This window comes from Pezoporus wallicus, unplaced genomic scaffold, assembly GCF_028554395.1.
Source record: "Pezoporus wallicus isolate ANWC-B61680 ecotype Strahan unplaced genomic scaffold, APGP_CSIRO_Pwel_v1 contig_642, whole genome shotgun sequence".
NCBI lineage: Eukaryota > Metazoa > Chordata > Aves > Psittaciformes > Psittacidae > Pezoporus > Pezoporus wallicus.
The window spans coordinates 578075-605553 of NW_026637470.1; the positions used below are offsets into that span (position 1 = coordinate 578075).

Here is a 27479-nt window from a genome sequence, read left to right on the forward strand (position 1 = left end):
TTGCACACCTACCCAACAACATGAGTATATTCAGGATGCAAGGAAGAGCCAAAGACTAATGCTAAAAGGATTCCCAATTGATTGTCCCTTCCTCTTCCGTTCCTGTCTCTGTACTATCCCCCTCCTTGTACCAACATAAGCACATTCGTGTAACCATGCTGCAGGAAGGCTCGGGTAACCGATCCTGCCTGAATTGGTTCTCTGTACACAAACACTTGTGACAGCAAAGGCACAGGGGGAGGAGGAAACACATGCAGCAGCAGTCAGAAACGCACTTTACAGCCAGTGCTGATGCTAACCCTTGGTGCTTATGTGCCCTATGTTATAACTGAATCTAATCAGCAACACAGTAGTGGCCAATAAACTGAAAAACTGAATTAATGCAGTGGAACAACATGTATGCTACATGAGCAGAAAACTCCAGCTCCATTTTATAACCTTGCTTTCTCAGCTAGGAGGCATAGGACAAGGTCATGTCCTAGACAACTTGTTGCAATTAACTGTCAAGTGCAAAAATTACCTATTTACCTGCAACAAGTTGACATCATGGCTGGACTTTAAATACAGCATTGAGCTCCCTACTTATGGAAATCTGTGGAGTTTTTTTTCAAGTAGATCTCACATGGGGGCTTACAGCACTGACATCTGTGCAGATTTTACTGCCATTCAATGTGCATATCTGTTCCTCATGTGAATAGCAGTGTTTATACGCATGTATACAAATGAACTTCTCCTTAGGAACACCTTAGCAAAATCTGGTTTTACCACCCCGCCAGTTCAAACGAATACATTGTATACGATGGAGAAAGGGAGTTTCAGCAGTACTTAATAAAGAGAACAGAGTGTAAAGAACTGGTATGCTGTACAAGCTCAGAGCTTGAAAATAGGGTGATAACCGTTCAGAAGAAAGAATTCATCACAAGTAGAAGAGGCGTTTGTTCAAGAATGAGGTTTTTTAAAGCCATGCTGCGTTGTATAACGTTCCTTTCCATCACGTAGTTCCGTAAGAAATACTTTCACTTTAGGAGACATTTTAGACACACAACATTATAAAGACAAAAACGCTAAAATTCTGTTTTACATGGCCATGTCTAGCTCTAAATAAATGACAACCTGCACTTTCAAGTGAGACACCTATTATGAAATTCTACCTCTGTGTCATGGCTAAAGCAAAGAAACTTTCTCACACTGTAAATTTTCTAAAGCTCCAATAAGATTCAGTGGTTTTTTTTTTCCACAGAAGCCTCACCTTTCTTTTCAGCAATTTAAAAATTGAGACATGATATTCTCCTGGCATGAATACATTAAAAAAAAAAGTTTTAATGGCTTACACAAGTTTAAAGCTAAAGATTCTGAAAAGGGTTATTTTTCATATGCAGAAGAATAGAAGAAAAGACAGGGTTGTTTCAAAACGTTTTCACTGTTTTTATAAGCAGAAAAAGTAATTTATGAAAAAGTGTTACATAAGTTACTGCACTACAACTGCAATCTTGATCAAAAATAAGATTCAAGATGCTGTTAGCTAAGTTGCAGTCACCAGCAGGGGGAAGGGAAAGTTAAGATTGCAGAAACAGCAGAAAAGGAGATGAGATAGTAAGACATTAGTTTTATTGAACTACTTATGGCAGTGTAACGAAAACACTTTACAAAAACCCTCAACATATTAGCGAAAAATAATTATTTGTAACCTTAGACTTATTTTGATTTGGAAATCTGCAGAAATTATTGCATATATGAAATGCACTAATACAGAGAAGCAACCAAAACCAGACAAACTGAAGTGAAATTAAGGAGATATGAAGAATTAATGCAAGCAACACCCTGAAAAGGTACTCAAATCTGCTCCAATAGAGCTCAGGTGTCAAACTGAAAGAAGTTCTACCTCAACAGGAAAAATATTGAGCTCAGAGTTCATTTCTGCAACTACTCGCAGAAGCACCTTACAGAAGGTGCAAACCCCGAAGCAAATTCATGGCTTAAAACAGAGCACACTAACAAGAAATCATTCCAGCCTCTTCTGAACAGCATCAGCTGTTCCATGTAACTGCAGACTAAACTTGAGCATTATGTATTGAAAGGTGGGCTTTAATGCAATTAACCAAAACCATTTCTCTAACACTTGCCAGGAATAGCTTACCTAGTAAGCAGAGTAAAGCTATTAGCATTTTTAAGTAACAGGATTTAAACACTCTCAAGCAGCAAACTGACATGTAAAAATCAATGTACCAAACATTATTTAATTTATTGGTGTTGACAACTGTAAGTTTCATGGCTTTTTTTTTAATGTACATGTTTTGAGAATTAAGGCAGCAGCAGCTAATGCAAATTACTGTAGGAAATTTAATCTGTGCACTGTACAAAAGCTCCTTTTTTCTTTTTTAGAAAAAAAAAGTGTCATTATTTCAACGTAAGTTTTAATAAACAAACTTAAACACTGGAGTTCTTTAAATTCCAATGTTTCATACAAGATCACATGGCTTTTGATTTACTGATCCCCTACAAAGGATTATCTGTTGGATAAAACCTGATTAATAGAATAGAATTCTCTTAGCTCAGCAATTCCAGTAAATATTACACCATTATTTTAAAGCCATAGACAATACAACAAGATTACTAGACTGAGGTAAAAATTAACAACTATTGCAAGTACAGAATGCCAAAAAATTACAGAAACTGTCAAATGAAAAAAAAAGAATTATATAACAGTTGATAGCCAACCACATTCTTTCAAATGACAACAGAATTCTGCAAATACCTGCAGACTATGAACAAAAAAAAAATCTGCATTACTAAAAATTGAATCCTATGTTGCTACCAAAGCACTGCCTTGAAAAGAATCATTCCTTTCATCACCATTTAAGTGTGCCTTTCTATGAAAGGTCAAATGAACAGAAGAAATTCAGAAACGTAGATCAGTGAACTGGCAAATGCAATACCCAGCTCCAGAACATGTATTTTCAAGTAATTTTACTCTAAACATTTGTTCAAAAAACAAGTTACAAGTAATTCTTGCCCATTTTATAGACTATGAAACATCATATATATGCTTAAAAAAAAAAAAAATCCTTAAATGAACACAAACACATCCCTTTCTTACCTGAAAGGGCTTTCTACCTGCAGGCCAATGTGAAAGGACACCAAAAACTTGAGACAGTAAAAGGGTAAAGGCTGACATAAAAAGGAGATAATCTTTTATGTGTTTAAACACCCACTTGCCCTTTTCAAATTAGATCAGAATTTTTCAGAATTGTATACTTCTATGAAAGCACAGAAAAGTATACTCATGAGAGCAAATACGTGTATACATAATCGCTGAAAAAAGATATCCAAAGTAACAAAAAACAAGCAACCAGATAAAATTACAATGAAGACATGCAGGATCTTGGCTGCAGTTTTTCATAGGGACATCTTGAAACAAATGGCCTCTGAAGACCTACCTTTTCTCACAATATATTTATTTTTAATCCCATAGAAATTACTACATAAATTACAATAATGTTCACATACCAATAATTGCTCACAGGCCCATTGACCTACTAAGAAAAACACCCACAGTGGCCTAGCGAAACCCAAAAGGGAGGAAGAATTTGAGAGCGGGTTTCAACCTTGTCCAAATTAAGCCCAATGGCAATTTAAAAATAACAAACTTGGGCAACAGTTTCCTGTTACATTTTCCTTCAAAAACACAGAGTCCAGAATTTGTCCAGTTACCCCCAGCACCTTGATCCAAACCTCCCAGTGCCACCCCAGCTCTGCCTGCACACTAGTCTGATTAATCAATTTCTGCATTCTAGAGAATTATCCACCCACATGAAGATGCAGCTGATAGAAGCCACGCCTTGGAGAGGTTTCAAACAGAAACAAGGAAATCAGGCCAAACATTCAGCCATGTCTGCTGCATCTTGTCTTCCTGTCACCTGTGACATTGCAAACTGACTCAAAAACCTCTCTTTTCACTAGCATCTTCCCTGTCCTGATCGAAGCTCCGCTGCCCAGCCATCTCAAGGTCCCTTACAGGACAATAAAGAGCAAACTGAAGCACAAGCTGAGCATCAGCTGAAGCTGCACCCTCTGTAGCATGTCATTAACTAATTAGGAAGACAACAGAAAGCTGATTTAATAAGTCAGTCTTGAGATTTTCTGTATGGGTCCAAATATTTAACTCAGCTTGCACACGCCTTAGGCAGGACTTGCAAAGCAATCACTTGTAGCACATCACTGAGCAGTTTACGATTAGAACCACCAGGCTGTGGTTTTGCATGCTCCATACACAGCCAGGAAAATAGCATGATTTGAACAAGTTGCAGAAATATTTAGTACATCAAAGTACATACATCCGTTTATCCCACCTAGAACTCCAATAAAATAGGTCACAATAAAACAAAAAACCAACCAAAACAAACAGAAGTAGGCATTCGGTTTCTCTATTTATTCTGTTTTTTCCAAGAAGCAACTGGATTTCATTTTCACACAATGAAAACATGCTTATATGTGGCTGGTTTTGATTTGTCTAGGGTTTTTTTCTTGCTGTTGTTGTGGGTTTGGGGTTTTGTTTGTTGATTTTTTTTTAAGATACTTTCTCTCTGTTAGGGAACTGAAGAGAGACGAGAAATGCAATGAAGAAGTAATACTCCTGTAATTACATACTGCATTGAAGATACTGTAAATCATTAGAATCTAAGCAACATTATTGAAGAAGATTCTTACATAAACATGCACAATGCATAAATTCACATAATATGTAATTAAAATTTTGCTTCTTAATAGGAGCTACTCCAAAGAAGGTAATAATATTCATCACTTGGTAGGTAAAACATTTTGTTAGCAGAAATCAAGAAAACTTTCCCTTGTTCATTTCAGTTTGGATCCACAGAAATGTTTGGTCACACAGAGCCACTGGGTTCCTGATCAAATAGCCTCAATTTCTTTGCTTTTTAACATAATAAATCCATCAAAGAAGGAAAAACTGCACTGCCCCTTAATGCCTTCCTTTTTACTTGCCCTACCAGAGTAACTTCAGTTTTCTCTTCCCTTATCAATACAGTAAATATTGCATAAATATGTTCCAGAAGAAAAACAGCGACATTCAATTCTATCTGGAAAACGTTGACTTGGTTTCCTGAAGGTAATCTAGTATTTTACCTGAAGACATATTCAACAGCCAGTAAATTGTACAAAATTCTTTTCATAAGCTGTTGTACTCAATAGAAGAGTTGGTATAGCATGTGAAACCAAACAAAAGACAACTTTTGAGAAACAGGATACAAACGCAGAAAAATACTGAACACAATATATGGGGCAAATTATTTATACTCAGAGGTTTACACCCAGGCAGCTGATACCCAAAACAAAAATTGAGACTTCCCTTTTTCTGCATCAGTGCTGAATAGCTACAAATTCAATTGCAGAAATTACATCAAGCATAACTATTCTTCCTTCATATGTAATCTTGCCGTTGACATAGTGTGTTAACAACAAATGCCATCTATGACAACTTGAAGAAAAATCCAAGCACGACCTATGGAGGGGGAGACGTGGAGAGGAAGGCACAGAAAAACTGACCATTGCTGATCTGCACAGTAGCTCACCTGAGGTTATTATACACATTGGAATGTTTTAGCAGATAATTTTTTACCAGAAAGTTTGCTAATTGGTGTTAACTCCATTATTTAATAAGCAGCTATTAAAAGTTACTAAACAGAGAAAGACAGAAGTAATTACACCTCCTCTGCTTGACTACTGTGTGCCGTTTTACTCATCTCCAAACAGAATGGGCACAATTCCAAAGAAAGGAAAGAGAGAGATTTATATGCAAAAGGCATTTGATAAAAAAAACAAAGTAGAGAAAAGTAAGTCATAATGACAGTATTTTTGCTTCTAGCTTAAAAAAAAAAAAAAGCCTTTACATGGTGTAAGACAGTTATGACAGTGAGTTCTACTGATCATCATGTCCAATGCACCAAACTTTTCCAAATGAGATTTACATGATGGAACATAAAGCCATGTTTGTATTAGGGAAGATAAAAATCAGGCAGTCCGGAACAAGTCTTCACACTTCAGGACATAAGGCAACTAGTAAATGTGTTTTGTTAGGAAGAGTTATACTGAATCAACTGTGCTTCAGCTATGCACTATACTTCTTGTGATATCTTTTTCTCAATCATAGGTGGGCAGTTATTCCAAGATATTAGATAGACTGCTTCTCCAATTTTGTAAGGTAACAGTTATGTTCTTAAACAAGGTTTTAACCAGTCACTTTTGGATCAGTGAGGGAGGGGAGAAGCACACAACAATATGCCTAAAAGCATATTCATGAATAGCAGCATCAGTTGGGGTCTAAGAGAGCCATGGTTCTGAATAGCATACTACAGTGATAACATGCTCTGTAGAAATGCAAGTTTGCTCTTTTATGAAGGCAGTAAAAATATTTACCAAGGTCACTTTGTTCCAAATACAACATTTCAGTGGTCTGTCAAGATCTACAATCACATCCAAAATTTTATTCCATTCATTATTTTTAAAAATTACATAACAGAATAATGTATGATACAGGTATACAATCCTCCTTGTCTCTTACCTAAGTCTTTGGAAAAAAACAAGTACTCATAAGTAAGGCTAAATTACTTACAGAAAAGTGAAAAAATAAACCCCTCGAGAATTTCCAGTGGCATAACTTTAGTACTACTCATTTGGGACAATTCCCATGCATACACTTACACAAATTCTGCTAAACCAAGTATTTTAAAAAGAAAACAAACCAATTACTAAACCCTACCCTAAAAATAAAAGGTGCTTTATCAGTGACTTAGCTAACGACTTCCAGTCATGGAACAGAAGAATGAAAAAAAAAAAAATGCCATGTGTGGAATAAAGAATGCACACTGTAACCTGCCAGGCACCCTCAGAGTGGAAAATTTCAGAATCACCAAATTTCTCAAACAAAAATAAACCACATAAAAGATGTGTCTTAATTTAGCATTTCTGGTTTGCTTTACGCTTGTTTCTTAAACAGTTATGACAAAATATTGTTTATGTACATGAACAAACACACCAAAAGAATGAGACACAAGGAATAATCCTAAGAAACATTTCCCAGCTCCCCCAGCTTGTTTACTGCTGGGGACTGTGTATGCAACCCTTTAAACCCTATACAAAACAAATCTGTCACCATTGCTATCCTAATGACTTGAATGTCTAAATGCCATCAATACCAAGGTATTTTTGGTATTTTTTCCCTAGACAGATCCAGTATTTTTACAATGCATTCTGCAGCATGCTCATTCTTTGCTACCCTCCCTTGACAGAGCTTCTCTCTGCCCCACCTCTCATTCCACTGTCAACTTTTATTTAGTTTCTCTCCCAAGTGCAGCCAGCATCCACCTTCTGTTGAACATTCATGAGGCCATACTGGCATCCCTCTCTTTAGTTTCTCTTACTTGCCCCTGATTTTCCCATTTCTTCTCTTCTTTATACAATCTGGTTGGGCAACAGTGACAGCTGGTTGGGACATTAAGCATTATGCCAAGCAAGTGGATGAACAGAATGGAGGAATTAATTTGGCACACCTTTTGCTGACAGATAACCCTGCTACTTTTAATTATGGATTATTTCATATTCAAGGAATATTCAGTTATGTATTAGAATCACTTTACACAAGGCCACAGGTCAGAGGACATATTAGCACTCCAATACCACATATAAGGGCCCTTCTGCATATATTGTGTGTTAGACTGAACACAAAAAACATTTCCAACATTAAGTCTTAGGTGAATCATAAACTCTGAATGCAATGATACAGACATTCATTAATTGTGCAGAAAATCAAAAATTCAGACGGTAATAAGGCCTTATCTAAATAGCTTTGCATAATATTTATTAAAAACAAACTCCAGATTTCTCAGGTATTCACCCCCTAATTGAACTGAACCACCCTATAAGCAACATAAAAGCAAAAGCTACACAGGGGTTTCTTGTTTGCTTGTGGTTTTTTTTGAACACATTCCTTAGGAAGTTCCACTGGACATTCACCTGAGGAGATAATTAACAGGTGTTAACAAAACTGAAGGTAATGTTGGATAGACATCCAAAGTCAAGAGTTCTGCCCAAGGATAAAATATATTAACTTAAATAATTATATGACAAAATAAGTCAATCTATACTAGACAAATCACTATTTTTAAGTATATTATTTAGTTATTAAAATATCTGCATATAAAGAGTTACCCTCCAGATTTCTAGAAGCCTTAATTACATGAAACATTCAGCTGTGCTTAAAAGTACAGGGCAGAACTTGGGCATAAATGTTGATTTGTTACAACTTGCTTTAGTCAGATGTAACATGTAAGAGCTGTCTGCAAACTTCAGGGTTAGTCCAAAAAGGGTATAGCAACTCAGACCCCTATCAGATGTTCTGAACTACTAATGAAAGATCCTCAGACACAGGACAACTGTAGTCTCCTAAGAAGCTGCAAATTATGCGTCACCAAACATTCTTGAAGATTTTGGGTTTTCTCTGTGTTTCTGTATTTTTCAAAGACAAGCCTATGCCATCAGAAAAACGACACTGCCCACAACTCTCATCCTTCCTACTGCAGAACATGTATGAATAGTAATGAACCATGAAGAGCAAATCCAATGCTATGGTAGCTTGCAAAGACAGAGTAGGCAGGCCAGGATTCTGCTTGTGACTAAACCAATCACAGTTGCATGATACTGTACAATTACAGGCGAGGATATCACAATTTTTAATTTAGCACAACATTCTGATATGAAGTACAAAGTGTTACTTGAAGTTCTCAGATGCAATTAGTGCAGAGGTGGAATTGTTCTTTCCTTTTTCCATAGCTGTGCTTTAGTCTTATCTACAGATCTAAAATATTTTAGAGTTTCAGAACGATATTAACTGATGGCAGTCTACTCTCTACTTCTGATTTATTCCTTATAAGCACAGGCAGATAGGTCTAAAACCAGCTGAGCACCTTATATTCAAAAATGAGCAAAGCACAGAAAGTCCTTCCATGACCCACACGGCATTTTCAGCTATGTGCTGTTGTAATCAGCATTTTACAAAACGCACACAATTCCTCCATAAAAAGCTTAGCAATACAAAATGGCTGCATTTAGCTTTTCAGTATTCCTTTCCACTCTGGAGAAAAAAAAAATATGTGATGAATCAAATGAGGTGAGAAGGCCTGTTAAGGAGGTTGGGGTACATAATCATAACATCCAAAACATGCTGGGGTGGAGGAGGCAAAGCAAGGCAAGGTAACAGCATGACTCAACAGATATTTAAAAGAATCTTACAAGATACATTTTGAAACATTACATAAAAAATAAATTAAAAAAAAACTTCCTAACATTGCTACCTAACCATTCCAATGAAGTCTTTAAAAGTTAAAAAGCTCAAGTGAATGCTACAATAGATCATCCTCTCTAGTAAAAAAGTAATCTACTAAGAAGTCTCAAACCTGAAAATATGGCTACCAAGGCTATCAAAGGTAGGAAGGAGTTAACACCACCTCTCCTCCCCTAAATAACATTAATTACAGCTTCCTAGGTAGTATTACTGATTGGCTGAAACCTAATTCTGCAAAATTTTAAAGCTAAATGACATAGAAAACAAATCTTAAGTGCACTTAAAAAGCACTGTGAACATAAACACCAAATTAATATCCAATCTGAGCAGTGATTCTATAGGGCTCATTCTATAGCACTCAAAAAAAAAAGGAAACACATTAAAAAAACATGGCAAAAATACACTTGACTCAAAAAGTATATCTGAAACTACATCTAGACTTTTTAAGTTAGTTTAAGTCTATATCTAAACACTCAACAGAAATCTAACTGACATAGTGAGTAGAGTGGGATCCACATCTCCAGACAGTGTTTCTACATCATGGTAAAAGAATTTTATTCTGTTATAGGAGCCCAGACTATCTCAAATGCTGACATCCCCAGAAATGTGAAATTAATCCCATCCTTAAAGCTGCTGATCAAATAACACCATGGGTATGCACTTGAACATGTCAGGGCCCTACAAACTCAGCAGTGTTAAAAAACAAATGAAAATAATGAATAGGTGAAGCAGGAAACTGTGCATAGTGATTGCTACCTAAGTATGGTTTTCCCTGACACATCCTGAAGTTTGCATGGTCTGAAGCACCAGCTCCCAAATGATGCTGCATTCTCAGAGTCCAGGATAACAACAATAGCCTTGGCATGAGCAACAGCCAAGCAGAAGGAAGCAGGCTCACTGCTGGAAAGCTCCAGCACAAGCAGCAACAGGTCCTACTGGGGCTGGCTGCTTCTCCCCACGCTGGGCCCTGCACCCCACCACTAGCCATCCCACATGCATTAACTGCTTCTCAGAGCAGCACTGCAGCCAGCAGCAAATCTTTCTGCCTGCCCTGCCAAATGCAAAATCTTTATTTGCCTATTTCCCCTGAAAGGACGACAACCAGACACAAGCTGGAGGATGCCTGAAAGTCATCTTTGGATGACGACACCGTAACAGAAATAAAACAGAATTTCTGATAGTAGAAATATTTAACCTACATTCAGATACCTAGGTATACCAAATCATCTTAGGAAAGAAATACTTGAGGTTGCTTTCATTACAACTAAACTTCTTATCCATTTCAATCAGTAAACAGAAAATTGCTAACATGCAATCAGTAAAATTCAGTGGGCTTGCCTGTTTAACAAACCACTTAGCTAAAACTTCCTATTTGAAGTATAGTCTGCGTTTAGCAGAAGTTTGAGGTAGGCCAAAGAGGAAGCCAGTTCCAAAATATTCTTAAGTGAGATATCCAAGACCATAAGGTGAGGCTATTTCACAAAACAAGTGACCATGTCAGAGCCAAAGGCTCATTATTCATGCAAATATAACAAGCTACTTAACTCTTGGACAAGATGCAGAGGAAAAGTACAGTATTTACCTTGCTCTAGCACTGAAAACTGCAATACTGTGAGAACTTCATTATTAGTGTTGGCACCTGTACTTGTCAACAGTACGAACATCACAATTCACCCTCTACTATATATCCAACTTACACTTATTTCACATACTAACATTAATATCCAGGAAGTATGCTCTCTACTCAGTTTCCAACAATCCTGGGGTTAAGTAAAATACTTACAAGAAATGCCTTACATGCATTAGATCCAAATAATACAGAACGCTCTATATTCAAGTTCTGATGCGAAATTTACTACCTAACCAACAAAAGGAGCTCTCTGTACAAATGACAGCCTGTGTGGTGATCCTGGGACATACGCTGTTTTCCACAGCAGTTTACAGCTGATGTTCCCAGTACTCAACTATATGCAGAAAGCAACAAAGAACTTCATATTTAAATATCTTCTCAAATTCTGAATGCAAAACTTTCCTTTGCCAAGGAAAACACAATCATAGCTCTGCCTTGATAGTGAAATACATGCTCCTTCCTGCTCCTAATAGGTCTCTTGATACACTTCCAATAAACAGACCAGAATTAAGGTTATCTTTTATGACCACTGAAAATACAGCATGGACTTGGAAAGCAAGCTGAACTTTGACTCCTTTGAATATCACACTTCTTACTTTTCATGCACAAAATATCCTTATTACTATTAGCAGTGTTTTGCTTCCACTTTCATTTTTATTGGGCACACACAAAAAAAAAATTTGTAAAAGGCAAACTGAACTAGACACATTCATGTAACTTTTCTGAAGTCACTTTTCAGAGCAGAACCCCTGGCAAGACCAGACAATTCCACTTAAAGTATTCACAGTCATAAGAGAAGCAGTGAAACAATCATTTTCATTCCAATAATGAAATCAATTCCTTAGAAACCTTTGGGGGGGGGGGGGGACACCAACAAGAGGTCACAAAGTCTGAAAAGTTATTTAAGGTTATCTTCAACATCCTGCAAATAAGACTGGCCTGGCAGCACCTACAGAGTGAAAAATCTGTCTTCCAAAGCAAATTGGGTTGACTGAGCCTCAGTGACAGGTTGATTGATCTTCCAAATTGTCACACTACTACCTAAAATGCTACAGCTGCCTAAAATCTCTACTTCACCCATAGTCAGATCTGAAGGTAAAAGACAAGATTGGTTCTCTAATCACAAACAGCAAGGTGCTAATGTAAACTTTAAGTAAGTTAACACTATTATAGTAATGAAAACTCAGTATCTTCAGTTGGTATGCTTAGTCCTCTGCCCACAGTCTTCTTTAATATTTCACAGACATAAAAAATGCAGTACCAGAACAAATTATCAGAATTAAAGTACTTATTAAAATCTTTGTGCTAAAACTTAAAGAAATATTTATTCAAATGAGTAATCAACTACTACGTTCATATTTAAAGAATAAAAGCAATAATTTGGGTAACAAAATAATGACTGTCTTGCTGTTTGGCTTCTGTAAGAAAGTTAATCTGCTGCTGACAGCATTTTGGGCATAGAAAACTGTAAGTGGTAAAAAAAAAAAAATAAAAGAAAAACATCATTGTAATTTTACTAACTTCTGGCAGAAACAAATTTCAGCCCTAGGATACCATTTAGGAGGCTGCCAACAATACAAATCAACAGAAGAAACAGTTCAAAAAAACAATTTATAAACTGAGTTAGTGCCACCTAAAATTTTGCCAGTCCTCAGTTGAAAACCTTCAACTAACACCTCCCAGAAACCATATAAATTATGACAGAGCTTACTGCAGCATTATAGCTTTCTCTGTTAAGCATTTTTACCTTATTCTTTCTATGAGAGCTGTCACTATAAACATTTGCATAAAAACAAAAATCAAATGCTAATGGAAAACAGCAGGTATTTTGCCAAACCGTCTTGTCTCAAGCAACACAAGTGTACCTTGCAGCATCACAGAAGGCTAGCAAAAACATATGAATTGGCTGCACTGACTCTAAGGCGTCCAGCTACTTCAACCTTGCACAGCGCTAGTTAGCACCAGATGGTGCCATACAAGGGATAATGGCAAGAATTTTTTTTCCCCCCATAACAACACACTCTTGGTCTGCAAGATTCCACTGCGATGCATTTCCTAGTTTAATTCTACCGGTTTACACAGGTGTGCTCTTCCCTTCCCCCAGGAAAACGGGAAGCAGGGGGCAGAGGCGAGCTAGTATCTACTTTTAAACCTTCTTCTGACTTTCAATAAATGGCCCCAGGTCTCATAGCATGAAAATAACTACCAGTGTTTCTACAGTTGCCTCTTTTATAATTAATACTCACAATTTCACAGAGGTCTACTGCATACTTACTATCACCTCCAAAGACCTGAAACCCACCTGGCTGCCACAGTGCTCTTCCATTCCTCCCTCCCTCTGCCTCCTTGGCTTTCCTTGTTTCCACCCCCAGGTTCATTTGATCTTTGCTTAGTCAATTTCAGCAAGTTACCCCAGCAGATAATGAACCAAACAACTAAAATGCATGAGGCAGAAAACAGGATGAAGTCCTAAACCACAGCTGCTAACAGATATTGGATTTAGCTTCTGAAGAACTATTACCACAGGGCAGATCTTTTAAATCCAAGAAGTCCTAGTTTCTTTTCATGCACAAAAATGAATATACAAAAACACTGGCAAGGTTTATTCAAACCTTTTCTAGTTTTACATATCCTTTCAAGGGACAGCAATTAGTATACTACTTCCCTTTCTTCATAATCTGTAGTATTTCTTCCTGACCAACAACCAGGCTTCTTCCAAAGAAAAATCCACTCCCAAAAATCTCAAATACAACAGCTTATCAGAACTCAAATTATTTTGTTAAATCCATCCCAAGTATACACTTAACGATATGAAAGCACTGAATAAGTTCCCTCCTCCTTTCTCTCCCCACACTACTTTTTGCGCTTCAACACTACCATCTCATCACCTTGTCAAACAGTATTATGAAATACCATCTGAGATCTCTGCAGACAACAGCAGTTTATGTTAAGTTCCCCTCCATCATCCCACTATACATCAAATTTCCACTCTCTTCTAAGCTGAAGAGTATAATGCTCCATTTGTAACTACCTAGTATCATGAAGATGCATCCTTTTCCTTCCCATCAGGATAATATTTTACCTGTGATTGCTTATCCATCTTACGCAAGAAAATGGCAATTTCTGTGGACCTGATCACAGCCAAGGTTGTGTACATTTCATTGAAATGAGGAAGTCTTACCACTCGTCAACATCAAGAGAAATGAGAGCCTCCACTACTGTTCAAAGGATACTATAAACAGACATGAGGCAACATAAAACAAGTTTCTGAGTGCTTTTGTGACAAAAAAAGAAACACACCACAGACACCTATTTCTTAGGAAGGATGTTTACTTAATAAAGAAAACAAACCAGTTTTACTTAGATTCCTTTATAACAAAGTTTAAAAGTAGTCAACTGGGTGCATTTAGAGCTCAGATAGGTGCTTGCTTGACTTTTTTTTTTTTCTTCAAACAGCTACAGCTGAGTCAGAATGGGATGTGTCTTCATTATCTTGTATTAATAAAAAACACATTTCATCAGGTTTGCTTTATACAAATTCAAGACCAGGTTGGATGAGGCCTTGGGTGATATGGTTTAGCGTGAGGTGTCCCTGCCCATGGCAGAGGGGTTGGAACTAGATGATCTTAATGCCCTTTCCAACCCTAACTATTCTATGATTCTATTCTAAGTAAATATTTACGCCAGGCAAGTGATTTTAGTTTTGAGACATGAACTCTCTCTTACAATAAATCAACTGCCAAAAACCAAATTAACTCCTGAAGCAAAGTTTTCACTCCAAAATTCACTCCTAAATTAGTATAATTTACAATAACTAATCTGTTTAAGAAACCCTACTAAAATCTTGGCTCTACTGCTAATCTAAAAGTTACCCTCTACAAATTTTATGGACTCCTGAAGTATTTCCTTACCAGTTTTGAATGTCATTTTTTAACTGCACAGTTTGTGATACCTGCGTAAAACACTTGTTTTTGCGAATAGCTAAATCTCCCTTACCCACCTTCCTCAATCACTATTTACTTGGTATGCATGGGCTTTTACTGCAATAGTTAATACTACCTTCCTCCAACGCTGTTATCTTCTCACAGATGCCCTTACAGAGCACTGCACTGAACTTAAGGACCTGACCCTGCTGAAAAACAAAAACAAAAAATAATAAAAATAAAAAATAATAAAAATAAAAATTAAAAAAAACCTACCAATTTTGAGTTCAATCAGTTCCCCCAAATTAACTCACGTCCAGCCACTATAACGTTAAGGTAGCAGCTGGAACACACAGAATAGGCAGGGAGGGAGAGAAAGCAACAAGCACAAAGGAAGAGCCACCCCTTGCTGCAGGACAGTTTAAACCAATAATAAAGCAACACCCTTCAAAAACTGCAGAGCTACAGGTCTCATACCACTGCCTACAACACAACCACAGTAAGACCAATTATCAGGAGCGCAGTTTCATATGACTAAAAGCAAAATACTAATTTATTTAAAATGCAGTCTTAAAATGAAATCCCAGTGAATTCATAATATAGGTTTATACACTGATGTCAATGCAATCCATCACATTGTCTCTTATCTCTACTGTAGCCTGACATTACTGCACTGCTTCCAAAGTAACTCCAATAGCCTCTATGGCTCTGACAGCAGTATTTCAGTAAATACATTCAGGGAAAATGAACCAGGTAGGAGAGAAGAGATAAAGGCAGCCATGTTCCAAGGAAGTACTGGCAAAGTTAAGTCTTTTAAAGAAAAATTAAAAATATATCCTGGGGAAGACAGAGCTGTCTTGATGCATTTCATTTGCAACTAAAAATCACAAGTAGAAGAGGATATAAATATATTTTCCCTTCCTGCCACATCATGGTATAAGTACTGGAGCTGTATGATATTATATAGTCTCATTTTCAAATTTAGCAAAACAGTAAACAATACTTAGCAATAAAAAAGTAACTGGATTTTCACTTCCAAATAATTTTTAAGTCTTTAGATAATGAAAATAACCTAAGCCAACAGTATTTTTCATATAGGTATATTACATTACAGCAAGAAGCTACCTAATACAACAATTTAGAATTAAAACTACAGTAGGAGGCCTCTACTCAGAATAATTAACTTTGGTATTTATTTCAAAATCATCACAGACTACATGGTTTGAGTGGTTTTGTTTATTTGTTTACATTATAATATTTCTTGCTTGTTGCTCTTGAAATAGTGGGTAGCATATCAAATTGAGGAAAAACTAATCAAGCTTGTTATATCCAGAATAGAGAGAAACAACGTAAGACTTACTCTATTTGCTTTGGATCTAGGCATACAAACAGAAAATTCACCTGCTTACTGCATCTAGTGAGGGTAGGAGGGAGGAATGCTTTTCAAATAAGAGCCTATGGTTGGGACAAATGAAAAATTCAGCAGATTGATAAAAGTCATGTCGTTAATTCCTCAGCAAAGCTCACCGAGCCTAGAGAAGTTATTTACTATTAAGAATAACATAACATTTTTCTGAAGATTTCCTTTCTAAGTGACACATTAAACTCTGAATTTTAACTAATTGAGTTCATACTATCACCTGACAGAACTGAGAAAAATTATTCCTTTAGCTATGTAACATTACCACATGTGCATAATAATTACATACAACTAACCCCTTGCTTTATTCTAAGCCACAGAGTGAGAAGGAGCATTCATACCACATCTTCACGTATGGAAAGCTTCTCATTTTAAAGAGAGACTACAGAACATGGAAATCCAAAATGTCTTCATCAAATTTTTAGTCAACAAAATCTTGTCTAAATTATTACTCTACCACAAGGTTTGTTTGCTTTTAAACACAGCTTTAAACAGGTTCTAATTAACTACTGTTTACTGCTAATCTGTTTTAGAAACTGAGCAGAGGACAGTTTCTTACAAATGAACAATAACCACAGAAATAAAGTATAACAACCACCAAAAAAAAAAAGACAAAAAAAAACAGGTATTAAAATTTTAACTGGCTAGAGTACTAGCAGGCTGGGCTGCTGACAAGTCTTCAATTGCTTCCTGATTCAGAAGGTAGGAAATAGAAAGCCCTGCCTGGAGAAAAAGGATCAAAGTTGTCCCTACATTCCTATAAATTCTGAGCTACAGCAAATGCTAAAGCTGCACGTAATTCAAGTAGTCTCAGCAACCACTCCAATTTACAAAAGTTTGTTGCGCTGCTTGTGGTTTGCAATACAAGCTGAAATAGTCAGTGATGAGTTCCCTCCCACCTCTGATTCAGGAATCACCAGAGAAGCAAGAGTCACCTGCAATAGCATAACACTATCTGCATGGAGACAAAATATTCTCCTGATATCTTTGCTAGGGACCACAGAAATGAGATTTAAAAGGTCAGTGGTTCTCACCTGCCAATTAAATCTCTGCTGACTCCAATGTGACAACAATTCTGTACATTGAGTGCTGTTAACTCAAATTCTTAACTGTTCTGACAACCACACCATCTTCAATTTCCAAGTCAGATTCTAGTTAAAACTCTGGAGAACTTTTCATTATACAGATTTAAGGATTCATCTAAGAGGTCTCTGAAAAATACCATGCTTTTTGGATTGGAAGGAAAAAGGAGCAAAGTCCAAAAAAGGGTAGGGGAAGGTTAAAGATACAGTAACAAACTTAAGAGAGTTCAAAGTGCCTGAAGAAATCAAGTAAACAAATGCAAATTTTATGGCACACAGACAATCATCACATTCTGTTTATGCTGATTTTAATTTTTAACAACACATTATCATTTTATTCACCCCTCTCCCCCTTTCAGATATGCAAAGACAGTTTCCATAGTAACAGGAAAGACTTAGTAGTATCCAAAGGCAGAATTGCACTAACATGTTATTACATAACATGAAACTCATCTTGGTTTGTAAAATGTTTATATGCTTTTTTTTTAGGACAAGATACATAATGGTTATTTACTCTTAACACATACCATATTTGTTCAGATTATCATCTCAAATTCCTAAATTTCAAAGAGCCAGTTTCACAGCTAGGACTGTGTAACAGACTAATCCCAATGAAGTCTTCTCATACATCAGGATTTCTGCATTAAATTAGAGTCAACTCTTATGTAAAATAATACACTTTCAACTTCTTAGGTTTTGACAATGCATTAAAAAAAATAATAGAAAACTAGTAATTTTCCTAGCTTTCTCCCCCAGTGCTGAGGACATATATTAAATATAAAGAGAGCATACAAGTTACAACACACAAGCTAAAAATCAACTAAAAGGATATAAATTGCTTTCTTTATGCAAATTAAAAAAAATAAAAGGGGGGGGCAAGAAAACTACATTTTCAGGCATTTTTGACAGGGATGCTGTCATCATGGAAGATCTTTTCAACTGCCTCTGTCACTGGCTCCAGTTCTCCGACAAATACATGGCAGCTCAACCCAGTTATGATACACCAGTATCACTGAGGTTAGTTAGAATAAAATGAGTCATGACCAAGGTGCGTAGGACCAGCTAGCCAGAATCTGGTAGGAGGTCCCCAGAAAAGCAGAGCTGTCTTCAGAAAGCTTATAGCTGAAGAGGCAACACAAAAACTGCTGATTAAGGATGATGTTGAGTCAAAAAAAACAACTCAGGGAAGGCCACTGAGGGGTTTTAAGAAAGAGTCTGCTACAGACTACTACTGTAAGACAAGAAAAAGAAAGTATCAGCTAAATAGCCTGGCTAATTCCCAACAGTAAGACAAAAGAAATCTTCAGAAGAGGTAAAGCTGACAAGTCAAAAAGCTCACAGGACACCAGGTGCAAAACACACTAACAGAAGCACTGAAGAGTTACAATTAAAACACTGGAAGGCTGTAGAGCAAAAATACTCAGCTATGGCCAAAGGAAGTTACAAGTGCTTGAGGTCTTACCCCTGAATGGGAGCTACATAAAGACCAAGATTTTTCCTGATTGATTGGGTTTTAATATTTGTTTCATAAAACTCTTCAAATCCAGCCAATTACAGCTTTTTTTTTTTAGCTGTATCTAGTAGTTATGGCAATTCAACAGCTTCTGATTGAGCTATAAAAAACAAGAAACCTTGCTGCACAAGGATTTTTTTTGCTGGATGGCTCCTATTATCACTAAAAATAAAGAATATGCTAAGAAATTAAAAACCTAATGAAAGTGAGAACAGAGCAAAAACTAATTAGATTCCAGGGACAGACCACTGCATTGAGATGCTAGCAGAAAGTAAATGACAGCTTGAAGTAGCCATTAATGGAGAAAGGACTTAAAACTTCTGTCTTCCCAACAGAAATAGTAAGCCCAGATCATGAAAGAGCTTAAGTAGAAACAAAGCAAGCAGTGGAATTAAAAAAAAAAAGCCTGCAATGCTGTTTTCAGCACTAAAGAAATCCACTAGCCTTGAAAAGCAGTTTGCTAGGGAAGCGACAGTAACCTCACAGCTCACAATCTTTTAAGAGCATTGCATGCCAAAATAATTATGCAAAGATTATTCTGCTATGTGACCAAAATCACTGCACTCTTTATACACTACAGGGGATAGAACATGGCCAGATGGCTACTTAGTTCACTATATATGAAGTCTCATATACAACCACTAACTTCTAAATGGATTACTCAAACCCAAAAAGGTCACAACTGTAGTTTTCAGTCACTTAAGAGATGCAATTCTAGGGACAACTATGTTAAAACCACATTTCTTCCCCAATGCTGACCCCACCTGCAGAGTCCCATCCTCCCTCTTTGCAGTGGTGCTAGTGCTGAAAGCATGTCAGGAAAGATTCTGATTTTGAAAAAAAAAAAAATCCATACTGTTTTCTGTTTCCCATGTTTCTTTTCATGTTCCTGTAAGCTAAAGCAACATACAGGGCTCACCACAGCACTGAGGGCAAGCAGGGTACAAAGTAGAAAGAGCAGGAACTCCCTCCCTCCTCGTAGGTTGGAAGTACTGAGATGGGCACGCCTACTACTAGCTCCCCTGTGCTAACAATACTGCTCACATGGCCAGCTGGGGTTAACCCCAAAGAAGAAAGCTACTTTTTAACAGCCACCCACGTTAGAATGCCTTAAACCAGTTGCACAGCTGCAGATAAAAATACATGTTTTCTTGAAACCATCACCTCTCAAATGCCAAAGTCCAATTAATTTGAAGAGCTCAGAGTGTTAGGATGATGGGTAAGCTCTGGAATGGAAACTCATTTAAAAATTAAGAATTAGTTTAAAAATTTAAAAATTATGAATTACTATTTCCTGAATAGTAATTCAGGAAAAGGTTGCATTGTGCTGTCCATTGCTTCTTCAGTAAATTCAGTGTAGTGAATTTAAATGCTCTAGCCCAATATTATAAGCCATTATTTGAGATATTTATTAGCCAAATACAGGTTCAGGTTCACTCTCTCACCTGAAAGGCAGCCAAATTAATCCATGATCATGAACTAAATTTAGACTTTTAAACAAAAATCCTCAATTATCCAGGATTACAAAGCAATTTAATTAAAAGTCAATGAATAAACTAATGTGAAAACCCAGTGTTATCTTAAGGCTCAGAACAGAAGGTTCCTTAAAACTTTCTACCAAATTAAGATGGGAAGGAGCAGAGCCAGTATGAACAGAAAATAGCTTCCTGGTTTTCTACCCTCTGAAAACAGTTTTGTTGATCTGATTTTCATCACTGCAACTAAATACACTCAGCATAGTGTCAGATGTTACATATACAGCTCTCATTTATAAATTACAATAGCACATTAACAAACAACATCAGTAATGATAATCTAGATAAACCATTAAGAAAATCCATGAATATCTGATGAAATATGGCAGAAATAGAATTTCAGGCTCTTTAGGAAAGAGCTAAAATTCATTGCACATCCTTTTTCTGTCAAGTGTCTAGATTACCTTTGCCAGTTTCTCTAACCCAGTAAGGGGAACTTGCTGAACAACCTACGTAATTTGACTGTTATAGGTGAAAACTTTCCAGCCTATATTTAACCTAAATCTCACCTACTACAATTTACTTCCTCTTAGCGTACATCTTAACCACAGATCAAATGGATAAAGTTTTTTTTTTTAAATTAAAATCAATATGCTTCTGTGAACCATTTCTCACGTACACAGCCCTCCCACAGCCTTTTCCACTCCCCCCCCCCCCCCAAAAAAAATCAATACCTTTTTTTTTTATCAGTCATAGGTTCTGAGCCTCTCAATCCACACTGGTACTTTCCTCTCTAATTTCTGGATTGTTTAATACTCAAGACTAGACACAAAAGTGCAATCAAAAAGAAAAAAAGTAAAAGCCTTTTGTAATTTAAACTGGATCAGTATATCAAAGGATAGCACTTCTGCCAGCAGCATAAAGTTGCTTAGCCACATCAACTTTTGACTTAGCCTCCTGGATTATTCCCTGCAGCTGTGCTGCCCATACACCTCTACTTGAGCATCTGATTGCCTCTTCCCAGAGCAGCATTATATACTCAGCAGCTTTTTATCTTCTGGATTGTACTTCTCAAACCTAGCAAAATGACTGAATTGAAAGTTTATTTCATTCCTCTCCAGATGAGTATTGGCAATCCTTCCTAACTCAACTGCAGATCTGCAAGTTTTATCTTTTAAGGAAAGAATGATAGATAATATCACTAAAATAACCCCATGCATGTCATCTGGTTTTCTCCCAACCTTCAAGGGTTCTTCCAGCTTTGCAAAGGGTAACTTACAAGATCAACTGAAACACGACATTTATCCAGCAGATGAACACAGAACTATGTTAAAAATCTCCTAAAAAGTTGATCCTAAAATGGCTTTTAACCATACATATTTTCCACACCAAACTATCCTGTAACACAATAAATCCACCTATAACATGTTATATTTCTCAAATAAACGTATTTCTTCACCAGGTTCACTGCTGGGGGGGAAGGTGGGAAGGACAGTACAATAGCTGACAAACATCTCTGTACTTTTACAGTCTATAAAATATAAATAAATAAAAATAAACCACTTTTTTTTTCCATACAGACTGACACATCAGAACTGATTAAGTGTGGAACGTAGACAGCATCAGCACTATACATAGCAAGAACTGTTTAATACCACCTACAACTAGATTAATTATGGTCTTGGGGAAAAAAAAAAAAGCGCTGTTCCAATACAGCATTTTCACAACACCCCTGGGAAGCTTGACTGCTGCTTCAGACTGCGGATGTTCCAACTTCCTTAGTTTTATACGGCAAGCCAAAAGATTAGACAATTTAGATTGCAGAAATGCTGTCCGCAAACAAGATCGCCAGCTAACATAGCCTTGCACCTCCTTTCAGAAACACCACTGAAGTTTCGTTAATTGAAACTCGTCTTTTTAAGTGTTACATGAAAGAAGAAACCCATGCACATTTCACCCACTAAAATCCAGTAATTTTAGCTCAGTCGACACTATTCCAAACATCATCATCAGGTTTTCTCTGATAAGAAATGAAGGGTACTTTGATTCTGAAGGGGTTTGTTTCTTTCTTCCAAGTTCCATACTGTCCAATTAGAGAGCTTTCTGAAAAGCACATTATGAGACATGACAAACTTCTAAATGCTTTTGACTATTTCCTGAGATAAAAAATAAACATTTTCTTAAGTGAAGATTCTAGAGATCATAAAGCTTCCTACTATTCATTACAAGATACATTCAGAATGCTTACAAGCAATTCAGAGCCGTCAAAACTGGCTGAAATTAGACTATTTTAAACGTTTCAGTGCCACGGCTGTTTTTAACTGCAGACGTTACCATTTGCCGTTAAATACGGCAGAATGAACATGCTCCTGGAGGAATTAAAGTGACGGAAAAAAAAGCTTTCCACGCTTCTGAGAACTAACCCCCTCCGAGAGCACCGGATAAACACCTCGGGCTCCGCAGCACGGGGGCTCGGGGACAACCAGCTGCGGCTGGTCACCTCGCCTCTCGTAGCCTCCTCTCCGGGGCCGCAGCCGCGCCCTCCCCACACGGAGGGTGTCCGGCACCCCTCCTGGCAGCGGCCCGCGGGTGCCGGGGCCGGCCCGGTGGCTCGGGGCCGTGGCTGGCGGCGCCCGAGACACCCGGGCTGCACCGCGGGAGCCGACACGGAAGCGGCGCCTCCAGATCCCAACAATATCGCTATTCAACAGGATCCTGCACACATCCTGCGGCGGGCTCCGTCCCGGGGAGGGGCCAGCTGGGGCAGTACCGCAGTGCCGCAGCCGGACCTCCTGCGAACCGGACCGGCGCCCTCTGCAGAGCAGGGAGAAGAGAAAAGGAGCGAGGCGGCTCAGAGCACCGCAGGGCCCCGGCAGGAAGGCGTCAGTCTGCCCGTTCGTGTCTGCCCATGCCGCCCCCATCAGCGGGATGCTCCCCCCACCACCACCCCGCCGGTAGCACGCGCGGGAGCCGTTACCTGTCACAACCGCCGCCGTCTCCACCCCAGAGGAGGTGGCACCTACTCGTCCTCCTCGCCGGCCACCGCCGCCGTCCGCAGCCTCCAGCGCGCACCCCCCGCTGGCGGCAGCGGCGGGCAGGAGCAGCCCCAGCAGAAGCAAGCAGGTAGGCACCGGGATGGCCGCTGGCCGCCCACCGGGCGCTCGGACACCGCTCATCAGTACTGCCGCTACAGTGAGGCGAAGCGAAGCTGAGGGAGGGAGGGAGGGAGGGAGGAAGGAAGGAAGGGGCTGGAGCTCCGCCGCTACAACGCTGCCCGCTCTGGCAACACAAACCCGCCTTAGCGCTTGCCCCACGCTACTTCCGGCGGCCGCCGCCGAGCCGCCCCAGTGACACGTCACCGCGCGGTGACGTCACCAGGAGGGGCGGGGCGAGCCCAGGGGGCATCGGACCAGGGCGGGAAGCTGTGGTTGGTGACTTCGCTGCTGTGAGGGGACGGAGTGGGGTGTGTGTCCTGCCCGATGGTTCGGTTCCCCCAGCAGTCCTTAACCGGGTCCCTGAATGGGCTGCCCCTGATCGAGACTGGTTTGGGAAGATTCAACATCCCATAACAAGACACGTTAGCTGTGGGCGTCCTGGGAGTTTTAAATGCCCTTGTGACAGCAGTGCGAGTGGTGCGGTCACCTGAGGAGAGCCGGATAAAGGGGGAGATGTATGAGAGAAGTTTGAGTTCTGCTACAGCCCTGTCAAAACAAACACGGAAAATACGGTGTTTTAAATCTGATCCCATACAACTGAAATCAGGAAAACCCTAGCAGAGATTGAACCCTGATTTCATTGTGCTTAAGACTTTGGCAAAAATTCCTCCAAAAATGCTTTTCCTTGAGATGTTTCCATGGGATAAAATGGTAATGAATGGCAATAAAATCTATTTTGGGCTTTATCGTTTCTCAGTCTTCAGGATTTTCAATCGTTCTGTTTAGAGACATTTAATGAGAATAAAAGCCTTTAAACACCAAATTCAATATAGTATCTCACATACACAATATGTGAGAAAATCATGCAGTATGGCTGGTAAAGCAATATAAACATTGTATTTAGTATTAACTGTTGCAGTCACCTGAGAGATACCAGAAGTGTTATGAAAGGGTCTTGAGAAACGCCTTTGGCTGCTTTGCAGACCCTGCAGGAAGCGGGAAGGTAAACCAGAGTGGCACAAGCTGCTTTTGCAGGGCAGCAGAGTCCACAAAGCTAACTGTGAAGCGGTTGTAGTACAATGAAACAAAGCAGGAAATAATTTCTCTGGCAACACAGTTAATGTGCATTGTCCACCCCAGCTGTATTTTTAATGGGAGAGGGAGCAACATGCAACAGGCAAAACACTGTAAATTAGCCATATGGCAAACAAAGATTGGGAAAATGTGTCTAAACCTGATGAATTCTCTTTGAACTGTGAAGTCTGTGCATAACCTTATCATTGCTGTTGCTGAATACAACAGCCTTTAAAGACCAATGATATCTGACCAGATCTTGTACAAAGAGAACAATGGCATGCCTGCATCTTATGAAAAAGCTTGTTCAGCATTGTTTAACCTCAGGGAGGAAAACTGGAGCAGAATAAATTCCCCAAACAGAAACAAAGAAAACAGCTGTTAATTTAATTAATTAGTTAATTTTAAAACACAAAGGGAGAGTTATTCATAAAGTGAGTACAAAACCAGCAGGTTTTCTGGATGTGTGTGAACTATTTTAACTGACAGCCACTGGAGTCAAAGGCATCCCATGGAGAAATGCCCGATATCAGAATAGCTAAGAGATGGGAATGCTGACAGAGTACACTTGGATGAAAATGATATAGGCCTGAAGTAGAAAATGATCCTTGTTAAAAATCCCTTACAAAGTGGGTTCATTTTCACCTCTTGCTTTCAAATACAAGTCCCCAGATTGGGAAGCATGGAAAAAATTTTTTTCAAGCAATGCTTGTATCCTGGAGTTGGGGGATGGTCGTTGCCGGTCAGGGCACCTTTGCTCATAGTGAGAAGCATATTGAATGGGAACACTTTGTGATGCACTGCCACTTCACATCATGCAAACTCAGCTGTGTAAGCTCAGAATCAAAGTAGGTACCTACCCTGGGCTGCAGCCTAACCCACCAACCCACAGAAACCAAAATTACTTGTGGTTTTAATAGGAGGAGCCAAATATTACAGAGTGCCCTGCAAGGCCTGAGCACAGAATGCTAGAAAAATCTATGATCTCTAGAGTTCATCTATTCAACCCTGAGCAACACCACTCATAAACTCATTGCTGGTTTCATTTTGGACTGTTGACTATTACATTTTCAATAGAATGGTTCACACTCTTTTCCACCCACCTTGTCCACTTACTCAGTCCCTAATGGACTACAAAGATGCTATGGATACCTAGCAAAAGTCTTTCTAAAATTAATGTGTGCTGCGGCTATCACCTCATCTCATCACAGAAGACAATAGTGTTGGTAGAACAGTGATGTTTTTTTCTGAATCAGCTTCTTGTCCTTCATCACCCCAGAAATGGCTTACAGAAAGGTTTGCTTCACAATCTTCTCAGAGAGAGAGACTGGGTAAGGATGACTATCTTGTAGTTTCCTGCACTTTGCTTTGATGGTGGATGGGACATTTGCTTTTTTCCAGTAACTGGAAATCCCACATGATTGCCACAGCCTTCAAAGGTGCTAGGAAGCAGCACAGTGACATCAGCCAGCCTCCCACCACCTTTACAAGCATCTTCTGCCCAACCCTAAGGACTTGTAAACACCTAATTTGGTAAAGTGGCCTTAATTCAACCTTCCTCTACAACTGGTATTAGTCTCCTCCTCCAAACTTTGCCAGTAGGCATAGAGAGCTCTGTGAGGACCAAGGGCTGGGCTGACCTTGCTAGTAAAGAACAAGGGAAGGAGGGCTTTGAGTACCTCAGCCTTTTCCCTGTCCTTCATCACTAGGTCACCTACGCCATTCAGTAGCAGCAAACCTGTGGTTCTTAGGGTTAGTATGCTTGTAATTAAAATTATTTAGATTGTTTTCTCTACCTCAAGGTGTAAACAGCTGTAACAGGAACGTTGCGATTGGTGTGGAGCATGAATGAATATCTGGGTCTGGATCACTGAACACTTTGTGTGCTCTACACACCTACAAAAGGGCTCTGGCTCATAGTTCATAGACTATTCCAATGGCTAATTAGCAGGTCATCAGGACCCCAGCATACCCTTGTGCACTTTCACAAGACACCTAGAGGTGGAGAAAAAGAGCAGTGAAGAAATCCCCATGATTCACAGAGGTGGGACAGGATGGAGACACTGATCACTGTCAGCTACTCAAGGCTACAGAGACATAAAAAGATCCAAAACCTGTGTGTGGTTGCCAGCCTCAGAAGAACCTGGGATACAAGAGGAGGACTTCACAGGTGGTGTCACTTTCCCTCCATGTAATTGCAGTGGATGCTGGACATAACATCTGGACATGGGCATTGCAGTATATATGCATGGGCATATATTTTTATCTTTGCAGAGCGCAAACTGGTCTCAAGGCCTAGAGTTCAGCCATTTCTTATTTTCAGTCATGAGTCCTGCACTCAGTATTAATGGACACATACATTCTTGGTCAAATTTTCTGAGTGTACTTTGCTGTACGGATAACCCAAGCTGCTTTTTTGAGTCCCGTCCTCCATCCTTCCATTGATCTTCACAGCAGAAAGCTATTTTTTTTTTATCTGGTGTGTATTTTACTGCTTTGAGTTGTCATTTCTGACAGCAGTTCCATCATTCACCAAGCCTTGTGCACACTGGTATATCTAAACAGATAAATGGAGAAGAAATAATCTTCAGAGTTGTTTAATGCCCACAGTTCTTTCCAATATGTACATTTGGCCAGTCCTAAAAAACTCTGGAAGCAGGTTTGAACAGTAGAATAAAGGATAAATTAATATTTTTACTGCTATTTCTTGCTATTAGAGTTTCCCCAAACTACAAGCTGGGAATGCTTTAGGTAAATGTGAGAACTCAAGAGGAAAAATACTAACCAAGCAAAGAAACAGATAAGAGACTAACCTGGTGAGCAAAACAGAACCAAAGCACAAGCTGAGAAAA

The 27479-nt window shown here is 38.8% G+C and overlaps 1 protein-coding gene across 3 annotated transcripts in view; it reads right to left on the minus strand.

Moving 5' to 3' along the window:
• Positions 1-23595, minus strand: part of STIM2 (stromal interaction molecule 2) — a 60775-nt gene extending 37180 nt beyond the window's left edge. For 2 of the 3 annotated variants that reach the window (XM_057405583.1, XM_057405585.1), the window contains exon 1: positions 23376-23595. In XM_057405583.1, the coding sequence (XP_057261566.1) occupies positions 23376-23574 (199 nt within the window). In that variant the 5' untranslated portion in view covers positions 23575-23595. The remainder of the gene's footprint in view (positions 1-23375) is intronic. The other variant, XM_057405587.1, reaches the window with a different exon arrangement.
• Between the last annotated feature and the right edge of the window lie 3884 nt (positions 23596-27479).